General features: G+C 34.4%; 2 protein-coding genes across 2 annotated transcripts; one reads left to right on the forward strand and one right to left on the reverse strand.

Moving 5' to 3' along the window:
- Positions 1-2,172: 2,172 nt before the first annotated feature.
- On the forward strand, positions 2,173-4,707 carry LOC147170725 (T-cell surface glycoprotein CD3 gamma chain). Its single transcript, XM_086081014.1, has 7 exons — positions 2,173-2,362; positions 2,601-2,670; positions 2,757-2,774; positions 2,873-3,067; positions 4,035-4,178; positions 4,331-4,398; positions 4,485-4,707. The coding sequence occupies exons 1-7, from the start codon at positions 2,360-2,362 to the stop codon at positions 4,536-4,538; spliced, it is 552 nt and encodes a 183-aa protein (XP_085937140.1). The 5' UTR covers positions 2,173-2,359; the 3' UTR covers positions 4,539-4,707.
- A 4,294-nt stretch (positions 4,708-9,001) lies between these two features.
- LOC147170726 (T-cell surface glycoprotein CD3 epsilon chain-like) lies at positions 9,002-11,588 on the reverse strand. Its single transcript, XM_086080909.1, has 5 exons — positions 11,435-11,588; positions 10,940-11,125; positions 10,734-10,865; positions 10,346-10,374; positions 9,002-9,993 (listed from the first exon to the last, which is right to left on the reverse strand). Exons 1-5 carry the CDS (start codon positions 11,496-11,498, stop codon positions 9,928-9,930), a joined length of 477 nt encoding a protein of 158 aa, XP_085937035.1. The 5' UTR covers positions 11,499-11,588; the 3' UTR covers positions 9,002-9,927.
- Positions 11,589-11,990: the final 402 nt, after the last annotated feature.

An 11,990-nucleotide genomic window follows, 5' to 3' on the forward strand; every position in this document is an offset into this window, starting at 1 on the left:
CACTCTAATGTTTAAGTAACTTTGTGTCAATAAAAACGGTTGCAATTTCCTTGATTGTGAGTGGAGTATGTAAAACCGTATACTTTGAATACTGCTTTTGTAAAATACTTACCCCCACGACCCCCTCCCTTTTATATATAATTGTATTTTGTTAGCTGTTGTGAGAAAACATCTAATGATTTTGACTTGCGGTGCTCACAGAATGCCAAAGGGACGATGCATTTTGGGGGCACTGACTACTTGTATGACAGAGAAATTTTATTTTGACACACAGGTGAGCTGTTTTGGGAGATATATGAGCTTTTGCAGATGATCCAAAGAGTTGTGCGAAATCATCCAAGTTACTTCTAGCAAAAGAACTAAGTGAATGCAGATGAGCCAAAGCAATTAAGAAGGATCTTTGCAACCCGTTGTGACTGTAGCGTCTCTTTGTTTGGGAAAGGAACTTATATATGATATATATGTGCTTTTGCTAATGAACTGATAGGTTGTGCATACATGTAAGTCTGTTTGGCCAAATGAGCTTGCAGTTTTGAAAATGTCATCTCAGCCTATAGAGAAAAATTGTAGTTCACTGGTTTTATCACAAAAGTGAGCAAGAACAAAACTGCTGTGAAATGACTAACAACTAGTGATGGGAAAATGAAGCTTCATGAAGCACTTGCGATACTTTTTGACTCCTCAAGATGGCACTCATGATTCAAAGATGCAATGCAAATGTAATCCATTTTCATTGCACTTGCCTTTATCTTTAAACCAAGAGCACCATCTAGAGGAGTCAAAAAGTATTGCAAATGCTTCATGAAGCTTCATTTTGCCATCACTACTAACACCCCCCCACCCCCCAAGAAAAAACAGCTAGTTAGAACTACTGAAAAAATACATCTTGCCTGAATGTGTTTTTTTTTCAGATAACATAAGAGAATTTCTAACTGTTTTATGTTTTTCTAAATTATGGAACATGACACAATATTATACATTCATACTATTCATTCATGAAGCTGACAACAATTAAACAAGTCTCGTAATTAAGATATTAATTTCTTCCATGATAATGTTGTCCCAGATAGGCCTACATGTTAAAAGTCACTAAAATCTCAGTCAATTAGTCAAGATTTTTTTAATGTTGTTATCCTTGAAGTTTGAAAAAAAAAGTAACAAGCTTATTTTGTATTAATATGTACTGATTTCAATTTTCAAATGTAGGGAGAAAAGTCGTCAGAAAAAGAAATACTTAAGTTGAGTGAATAAACCTGAACAAAGTTTTTAACCAAGTATTTGCTCTTATCAGGGTTATTATAGTTTTGGAATTTTTCATTTGAGTTAGTTTTTATTTAGTTTTGAGTTTAGTTTTTTATATTTAGTTAGTTTTAATTAGTTTTCAGGGTGGTTCTCTTAGTTGATATTCGTTTTAGTTATTTCATAAATGGTTAGTTTTAGTTAGTTTCAGTATTATTATTATTATTATTTTTTTTAAGTGTGTATTACTTGTGCGCAATATTTAAAAAACACCATGGGAGCAACGTCATCTGAAGGTGCTTTTCTATTGGCTGCTGCTAGATGACGTCATTTTTGTGTGACACATTATCAAATGTCCTTATTCTGGTTAATATCAAAATAAATCATCCCCAAAGGCTCATGCATTAAATCAAAGACTAAAACGAAATACGTTTTTGCTATAATTATTGTTAGTTATAATTAGTTTTGTAAACATAAAATGTAGTTTCAGTTAGTTTTCGTTTTTTTAAAAAGCATTTTCGTTTTTATTTTATTCCGTTAACAAATTAGTTTTTTTGAATTTTATTTTGAGTTTTTTTCGTTAGTTTTAGTGAATTTAAATAACATTGGTTCTTATACTTCTTTGTGCTTCCCATTATGGAGTAGCACTAGTAATGCCATCAATGGTCATGTTAAAAATATACCACCATCATTATTGCGTTATCTGGCCCTCTGACCCCTGCCTCTCAATCTCAACCTAACTGCTCAAGGCAGTTGTTCAGTTGGGTGGTTCTCTAACAGTGTGAGATACAATATAGCATACAGTGGAAGAGTGTCACATAATCTCAGAAGTGTGTGTGTGTATGTGTGCAACAACAAAAAAAGGAACAAACATTCTAATTGCCATTGAGTAACAATACAAGACAGTGGTCCAACTAAGACAAAATATACAAATGCATACAGTGTATTGCTTTGACATTCTTGGAAATGTATAAAAATACAGTTGTAGCTTGTGCCGAGTGTGCCAGTCGCTCTTGCTTCCTACACCCACTCACACAGTTCAAGACAGACAAGAAGAGGTGACGCCAGCAGCAGCAGCAGCAGCAGCAGCAGCAGCAGCAAGACGACTGATTTCAATTTTATGGTCAGTATTTTCAATGTTGATATTTTACTGTGTTTGCCTTAAATAGCTTTCTGTTAAGATTGGCTCTGGAGTACAGAACATATTATGACATTTTGACATTTCATATTTTTATCACTTGTTTGTTTACAAAAATACTGTCTGTGATGAAAGTAGTTTTAGTAAAAGTAAAAAGTAAAAATAATGTTTTGACAAGATCATCTGTGCACACAATGATGAAAACATTTCACTCTTTTACCAGCACAACTCACATGACATGATGAAAAGCTACACTGTTTTGCCTTCTTTTTGGGTTGCTTGGACACTGACTGGTGAGACTCTTTTATTTATTCTGTAATCATACATGTTTGGAGACATTTCATCCAATTTTAATGAGGCCTATTGTATATTCCCACAGAGTTTGTCTGGTGTGAAGGTACATCCAAAGGGTCGATTCCGTTCAACTGGCACTTAATGAGAAGACACAATATTGCAATATCTTATGATTTCATGAATTTTTCATGTTCCTCACAGCTTTGAACATGGACATTGAAGTGAAACAAGGGCCTGCGGAAATTACGATTTTGTGTGGTAATGACAAATATGTGTCAAAAGATGGTGAGAAAGTAGTGTTTCCTTTGACATACAAAGATGAGAACTCTGGAGAATACCAATGTGTGGATCAAGAAGGAAAAACGAGTGGACAGAAAATCTTTGTGAAATTCAGATGTAAGTTCTTTACTACTGTACTTTACTATAGTATTTGGACATTTTTAATTGTTTTTATATATTTTACAGTTGGTACCACAGCAAAAAAATTAAAGGCTGAAACATCTACATCAGCAGTGAAATTTGGAGTAGGCCTACTTCCACCCATCCATCCATCAAAATTGGAAATTCATTTTATAAAAAAAAAAAAGTGTTATAATACAGAAATTTAAAAAATAAAGTAGTATGTTCAATGCCGGTAATGTCCAAATTGTGGCCTGCTATATACCGTGGTACATACTAAAAGTGACATTTGACAAAGCCTGCAATGCTAGATTAAAAAAAACTGTTAGGAAAGGTATAATAAAATAAAATAAAATAAAATAAATAAATAAATAAATAAATAAATAAATAAATAAATAAATAAATAAATAAAAAACAGGAAAGTATAATAAATAAATAAATAAATTAATTAATTCATTTATATACTGTAAAGATTTTCTAAATGTGCAAAGATACAAATAAACTATTTACGACTAAAATGGCCCAATTTCTCTTTATAATACTGCAATGAAAAAAAGATAATTAAATACAGTATATATAAATATCGTTTTTTCCACTTTCTTCTCTGTCAAGGTGCAATTTATGAAGTAAGCACATTGCTGATGCTCAAGTAACTCATCGAAAATGGGTCAATTCACTCTAGTTTGATCAGGTTTCGGTTGTGAATGTGGAGATGGGATTCAGTTGCAGTTCAGTGCAGGGGTGGATCTTGTCGAGTGGGATACAGGGCAGACGTCAGCCTAAAATTTGGAAAATTCCTTAAAGGGGAAGTCAACCCAAACATTTTCTTTAAAATGATATGTTGAATGGGCTCCCACTAGTCTAAACATGCTAATCTGATTATTATTGTGTTTGTGCCTATTATTATTATTATTTTTAAAATCCATCTCAGGAAGCAGCCTTGTGTCTTTTTGTTTTTGTCCAGCCTGTGATAATTGTGTGGAGCTGGACCTGGTGTCCATATCAGGTCTAGCTGTTGGAGATCTGATGGCTACCATTGTGCTGGGAGTGGCTGTCTATCTTGTTGCATCACAGACTCACGCATCTGTCCTCACCTCTCAACACAAAAGTAAGTCTTTCTATCTGTCCCTGTATCAAACGTTTATTTTGGACAGGTTGAACTGTGTTAATAAGCTAGCTAAGGAAGGTTCAACACTGTTGAGCTAAATGCTGTTGATAAACCTCGACCTTCCTGCTGTGTGTGTATTTTCTTTCTTTCAGGCTCTGATAGAAAACAACTTATGCCATACGAAACAGAGAGGAGAGTCTCAAATTCTGATTACCAGGAGGTAAACTAAATCTCGAATCACTAAAGATGTCCTTTTCCCTTGAGAAAATCAATAATAACCAATGTGCATGTGTGTTCTTCCCTCAGCTGAGACACAAAGGTGGTCGGAGAGAAATTTATAATACCCTCTCTCACCAATGATGGCCGGCTGGCCAACCCGAATAAAATATAGCGCGTCCATGAAACTAAACATCAGTTCCTGAGCACGACTTGACGTATATACTGTAAATGTGTGTCATTTCCTGCACCCTCTATATCAAACAGTTTCACATATGTCTTTCCTGTGTGGTGATGTTAATAAACATAACAAATACAATACTTTTTATTTTTATTATTATTTTTATTTATTCTTTTTTTTGTTGTTGTATTTTTTATTTTATTTAAAAAAAAAATATATATTTTTTTTTAATCTAAAAAACAAACAAAAAAAACCCCCACAAGACTTTGTGTTGCATTGAGAAAGTCTCCAGCGACCAGCTCTTCTATGGATGAATCATATCTATATTATGCACTACAATATGCAATAACAAAGTTTTCACATTATTCATTAAGAAGATTAAAAATGGCTGCGTTCTAATGATGAGGAGTTACCAGTTAGTTAAATTACTTTTCGCACAAAGTTCAACATTTTTGTGACTCTATATTTGTGCCCATTGCAAGTCTGGCGTGAGAGGAAATCTAAATCTTAACTAAGTTGTGGTATTTTTTGCAGCGTGGCACATTTAACAAAGGGAATTTTTGTGCCACTTGATTTGGCTCCACTCATTTTTATTTTTGAAGGACCTCAGCAAAGAAGCAAACATTGGCCCTTATTTTATAGTTCTGGTCTTAAAAATGATGCGAGCAGTATTTTATTATATATTTTTTTAAAGTAGTGATTTGAGACTTTTATGATGGTATTCAGCTGTTTTAAAAATGTGATGTGAACCTGATGACATCAATGCTACTGCTGAATGCTACTTTTTGCTTACTTGCCGTGTGTGATTTTCCCAAGAATATCAAACAATTAAGCAAAACAAAACAAGTGGGATGGACCAAGCAGAGGAGTGTAATTTGCAGTGATCGTTTCAATGATTCTGACTTGGAATAGTTTATTTTTTTTGTTGGAGTTTGGAAAGAAATGACTCGGGCTGGGTATTGATTCAGATTTCCAAAATCGATTCGACTCGATTCAGAAGGGCCCGATTCGATTCACGATTTACATTGATTTTCGATTCAGCTAAGGATTTCATGCAGAACCATAAATTTTACTTTTATATCGAAGACATTCTTAGAAGTACCAATGCTGCAAATAGTAGAAACTTCTTGCTCTTACTGGGTGTATTAGTATGAAAAAATATATATGAATACTTACATTTAAAATTGAATCCAATGCAGTTACATTAATCATCTATGTTTTATTGAACATGACCTAATCAAAACAATAAATAATATTTGAAATTTATTACAACCAAAAAATCCTGGGATCCTCTTGGGGTACTCTGAATAACATACGGACACATTTGCATTTGGTAGCCATATTAAAAAGTATTGATTCATGGTTTTATGAATCAATATTGGGCTATGAAAAGGAATATCGATTCGATATTGATATATCGATTTTTTAACCCCAGGCCTAGAAATGACTTTTTTGAACAAGAATCCATGGCTGCCTTGCTCCAGAACGATGGCTTCTTCAGATTTTTTTGTGCGATAAATACACAACAAATCGGTCAGTGCTAAATTTCCAGTGTTGGATCAAATATGTAGTAAGTATTGGGTTTTTAACACTGTTAGTTCAGTACAGTACTGTACCTTGAGTGTTAAATTCCGGTGAAGGAGAAACTTTCCAAAAGAGAGAGCGTCGGTTCGATCAAAGGCCAGTGTGACTATGTCAAAGTACTCTTGAGCAAGATACTGAACCCCCAGTTGCTCTTGATGCCGTGTCATCAGTAGTCAAAATGTAAAGTGCTTTGAGGGCCTTGTAAGGAGGAAAACGCTGTATGAGTACATTTTTAACATTGACACTAGTGCAATGCACTCATAAGTGTTTAAACGCCAGAGTTAAGTATAGTTTGTCAGAATTAAATGTTTAACACTGACTCTAGTGTAGAGTACTTTCAACACTACTCAGTGTTTACAAGTAGTGATGGCAAAATGAAGCTTCATGAAGCATTTGCGATACTTTTTGACTCCTCTAGATGGTGCTCTTGGTTTAAAGATAAAGGCAAGTGCAATGAAAATAATTTACATTTGCATTGCATCTTTGAATCATGAGTGCCATCTTGAGGAGTCAAAAAGTATCGCAAGTGCTTCATGAAGCTTCATTTTGCCATCACTATTTACAAGTGTAGATTTTTAACACCATACAGTGTTGGAGTAACACTGGTTAAGTGTGAAAAAAGTGACACTTTGAAACGTGTCAGATTTACACTCATTGGTGTGGACACTTTTCTAGTGTTAGATTTAACACTTTCAGTGTTAATCTAACACTGGCAATTCTGTTGTGTTATTTTCCCCCATAAAACATTCTCATACTATGCATTATTACTTAATTAATTTATTTATTTACAATTAATTAATTTATTTAAAAAACAGTAATCAGTCTTTAAATGTTCTGATAAAATCCCTCTAAATTCTTGTGAAAATAGAATCTGCATTCCAAAACAGCACTTGTTTTGTTATCGTCATTTCAGTCAATTTGACAACAGAAACAAAAGAGAACAGGTTGGACATGGATTAGAAGGATAGAGAAAATCAACATTTACATTGAGAGGCGCATAAGACGATGTACGGAGAGAAATAAACTAGTTTGAAAAGAAAGCCAATCATTATCAGGAAATCTAGGAGTTTCAATTCTTGTATTACTCATCAAACACATGCACACGCACACACCTTAGCGGTAAGTGGGAGTCTATTATAACTCATGATGACGCCTGACAAAGAACTGTAACATTGACGTGACGTCATGTTTGAGATGCTTCTTGGCAAATGCACTGGTGACAAAATTAATAAGCACATCTTTTTTTCTTTTTTTTTCTTTCTTTTTTTTTTACACAAGAAAGGAGCTAGTAGACTGTTGCTTCAATTGTCTCTTTTTCCCCCTCACACAAGCAGGCACCACGTCTTGTGCGCACGCGGGAACGGAAATGAGCTGCGGCTTCAAGACGTGTTGAACCTGCACTCATATCTGACAACGTATCACAATAATGTTTCCAACCACAAACATAGAAGGGAAAGAGAACATTAACTGCATTTATTGAACAGTCCTTTACAAGAATGTTTTGCCAGTCACTTGATACTGTAGCAAGTACAAAATTCACACAAAATGAATGACGCTATGGTCAAGGTACGCTCATAAACATAACAATTTTACAATATTAAAAAAATATATATATATCATAATTTCTTGCTACACATCAATGTCATATACAGTGGTACCTCGGAGTTTGAACATAACTAGTTCCTGCAAAGTGTTCAAAGTCCGAATTGTTAAACCTCCAAAACATTTTTTTTCCCATAGAAATAATGAAAATGCAATTAATCCGTTCCCAAGCTCCAAAAACAAAAAAATCCTATTTAAATTTCTATTTATGTTTTTATATTTATAGTACAGTACAGTATTTAAACAATAAAAAATACCTTACCTTTTTTGTTATGCTGTGATGGCATCAGTAGATGATAAATGCTATGTTAATGCTAGCTTTAGTTCAGTGCCGAGTTTGTGTATTTTACATTGGGCATATTGTTAGACTACTAAGCGGTCCTTGCGTGCGTTGTTTAATGGCAGGCACGTTGTTGAACAGCTAAGGGGGGTCCTCGTGCCAGTATTTACAGAAGTAGTCACGGTAGTATGTATGTATGTATGTTTTTCTTTGCTGCAACTGGCACGGTTGTCTTTCTTTGGGCCCATGACAAAGAAAATTGTGGAAAAATCGAAATACACTCGCGAGTACGGAGCACCTTCTGGAGTATTCATGATCTGACTGGAAATGAGCAGTGCATCGTCTCAACTACCGCAACGTGAGCATTCGGCATTGCTCGGCTCCGCTCGGCTTCACTCGGCTTCACTCGGCTTCACTCGGCTTCACTCGGCTTCACTCGGCTTCCCTTTTTCAAGGTACGTTCGGCTTAGCTTCATTTGCTTGGGTGTTCGAACTCCGACTATATATATATATATATATATATATATATATATATATATATATATATATATATATATAAATAAATGTGATTAATCTGATTAATCGCTTAATAAAAAAGGCTTTTTCATCTACTTTTTACCCCTGCCAAATTTGAAGAGCACCAGTTATGTGTTCATTCTTTTGACATTCAATGCTATGAAGACGTCTTCAGCATTTTTTGATCCACTGCATATGCTCATCCTCCTCTTTTTCTAATCAGTTTATTACTTGCATAATTTAAAGTGGGAAAAAAAATGACACCGATATTTTGACATGAACAAACAGTCTAAATGTGATACGCAAACATTCATTAAATGCTTTACTTTAATGCATGAAATTATGCTTTTTGCTCAAACACAACCTGTGCTACCTTAAATGTAGACATCCGCTGTCATGCTAAAGGCTAATCTATGGTCAAAATTAATAGTGCGATTAATCTGCGTTAATTCATGATTAATGCAATATTTTTTTGTGATTAATTAATCAATTAATTCTTTAACTTTGACAGCACTAATATATATATATATATATATATATATATATATATATATATATATATATTTGCGATGCTTTTGTGATTAAAAGATACATCAATAAACTTGACTTGACTTAATTTTACAAATGGAATCTAAACTCTTCTTTTTAATTTAACCATGGTGCTGCTTTTAATATTGTGGCATGACGACGACGGTATCACAATATTTCCGTTCCGTTACATCCCTAGTAAATCATATAAAACACTCACAATGCTCTGTACATTCATTAAGGAGATAGGTGGGCACACAATTTTTGGTTTTTGGCTTTTAATATACAGCGGTTAACTTATTTTTCAACTTGTGTAAAAGCTAAGAAATGAAGTCAGTTCACCGGCTTGAGCAATCTTTCGGCTTTCTTCTGTACATTCCCAATATGCGAGGTAAGTCCCTCATAAGTATTAATGTCACTTCTATGATAGTTCAATTTTTACTCACTCAAATCAGAGGCCATCCAGGACCCAAGGACAGATGATTTTTTTTTATATTTGAAGCCCCATTGTAAAGTCTTTGCAGTCATTTATGTCCAGTGCATATCCACCATGTTTGTCAGGTGTATTATGGAAGACAGACACATACCGATGTTATATACAGTTGGCAAACAGGCACTCGTGTTGCTGTGAAAGACTCCAATTTATACATTAAGTTCAACTTTTAGTTGAGCTGGGATCCTACTTTGTGTCGTGATCTTTGCTTATGAATGAATATAAATGAGAGTGACCTGCTAGTGTAAATGGAACGGAATGGCGCTGCCGGATCACTAGCACGAGCAAAACCTTTCCTTGTTTCCCTTCATATACTCAGTTGTTGGTCTTCCGAGATGAAAGGTTCAACTCATTTGGATCTGCCGCTGTTGAGAAAAGAGTACTGATCCTGGGATCGTGTGTGAGTGTTCAGGTGCTGTCAACACAAAAATAATGAGACTGTTAGAGGCTCACAGCATTTCCGAGTTGCAGAGTCACATGGTCCCTCTGGCTACACTACAGACATAGACGATGATGAAGGGAAAAAAGTAAGACAACTCATATTCAGTAGCGTAAGACTCCAACAATTATGTTACAAATTTTTCCCATTGCCAATATTTCCTATGGGATTTTTCTTCCACAGTCAGAAGTTAATTATAGTTCCTTGAACTGATTTTATACAGTCTGTCGGATTCCACTTTAATCTACAGTTTAAACATTATGTTCCCGTTTGAATTCTTATAAGAACATGTTGTGGAAATGTTGTTGTTACATCATCCTGTACTTACATCATAGTCAGGAGAAGGAACGGCCGAATCTGCAGGTTCCAAAAGATTACAGAAATACAAGTTACACACGATGAACCAGAAGTTACTCCAAATGTAAAAAAAAAAGAAAGAAAATAAAAAAGATGTGATTGTTCTTGATGCAGTCAAACAATCCATGAAAATAATAGATGTCTATATCGAAAGGTGACTTTCAAAGTGGGATGTTAAACATTTCATACCACACTTTTACACGTATTCATGGCACAGTTTCAATATATACAGCATCTTCTCCCGAAGATGATTCAAGTGTACAGTGGTTATGGCTTCAAGAGAAAATGTGTTTGTCTATATTATATTTATGACATAAGTGGACTTTAGAAGGTCATCACTATATGACACTGTTTCTTACCTTTTGTACTCAGTGAGATTTTTTTCTTGGTGCACTTGTAGATGAGTATCATCAATGCAATTGTTACGCTCACGTCTGCGACAATGAGCACCCCAAACAGAACTGCGTCCAACTCAAAACAGTGAGTGCAGACTGAAGGAAAGCGGACATCAAGTGAGATCTCAGCAAATAAAAAGATCACATAGAAACACGTTATGTGCACTTACCCTTTCCTTCCACATAGAAATAATATTTGATTTTGTCTTTGTCATATTCACAATGGTAAAGGCCTTTGTTTTTGCCATTGAGTGTCAAGGAATTACTTGACTTGTGCAGGTGTTCTCCTCTTTTGAACCAAGTTCCATTTTCTGGGCATGTCATTGTGAAATTCTCCCTCCAGAATGTCACTCCACCTTATACAATTTTTTTTTAAATAAAAAAAAATAAAATAATTGAGATCACATTATATGCGCTTGCTTTCTATCCTCATTTCAACTACAACATAATTATTTCAAGTCTTAGCTCATGGAACACAAAACATTATCAACAGGCATTCATTGCCATCTGCAATTTCATACAAATTAACAACTGAGATTTTAAAAGGCAGGAAACGACGACTTTTTCAACTGTTTCAATGCTGATTCCGACTTTTATTTTCAATGTGTGGTAAATGAGCCAAATTGAATTTTATAGCCTACAAAAAAAGGAAACATTTTTCCTACCTGTACCAGCTTCCACGGCACTTATTATCAAAAGGTGGCAAAAAAGCAAAGCGCCGTTGTACATTTCACGATTCAGTGTTTTTTTCTGAATAGTCAAAACTCTCCATGCATTGGCTGCAACATTTACATAAAGCTTTGGGACCTGTGCCGCTGTCTGTCTGTTTTGCTCAATCTGACACACACAAGCACACGCAGACACGTACGTGTACACGCGCGCGCACGTACACACGCGCGCGGGAACGTACTGGATTTATTTATTTAGTGCAGTTTTAAATTATAATGAATATAGCTACTCTTATTATGATTTTTTTTATGAACGAACTAACTAACTAACTAAATAAAAAAAATTAAAAAAGTGAAAATAATAACAGATATAAAAATATAATTACAAAAAAAAAAAATATATATATATATATATATATATATAAATAAAAACAAAAAAGCTATATGGCAAAACTACAGACAAACAAATAAATAAAAACATACATTAATTAATTAATAAATACAAGTAAACTCCAATTTTTGTGTTTAATTTGGGAATATTAATTACTTAATT

This window comes from Leptonotus elevatus, chromosome 7, assembly GCF_054856555.1.
Source record: "Leptonotus elevatus isolate MCC_2025b chromosome 7, RoL_Lele_1.0, whole genome shotgun sequence".
In the NCBI taxonomy this organism is placed as follows: domain Eukaryota; kingdom Metazoa; phylum Chordata; class Actinopteri; order Syngnathiformes; family Syngnathidae; genus Leptonotus; species Leptonotus elevatus.

Excerpts from the sequence above, each read along its gene's own strand:
- LOC147170725 (XM_086081014.1), top strand. Across the intron at positions 3,068-4,034 it reads AATCTTTGTGAAATTCAGAT|CCTGTGATAATTGTGTGGAG; the intron begins GTAAGTTCTTTA and ends GTTTTTGTCCAG. Across the intron at positions 4,399-4,484 it reads CAAATTCTGATTACCAGGAG|CTGAGACACAAAGGTGGTCG; the intron begins GTAAACTAAATC and ends TTCTTCCCTCAG.
- LOC147170726 (XM_086080909.1), bottom strand. The coding sequence starts at position 11,498 with ATGTACAACGGCGCTTTGCTTTTTTGCCACCTTTTGATAATAAGTGCC. Across the intron at positions 11,126-11,434 it reads TGCCGTGGAAGCTGGTACAG|GTGGAGTGACATTCTGGAGG; the intron begins GTAGGAAAAATG and ends AAATTGTATAAG. Across the intron at positions 10,375-10,733 it reads AATCTCACTGAGTACAAAAG|ATTCGGCCGTTCCTTCTCCT; the intron begins GTAAGAAACAGT and ends TGGAACCTGCAG.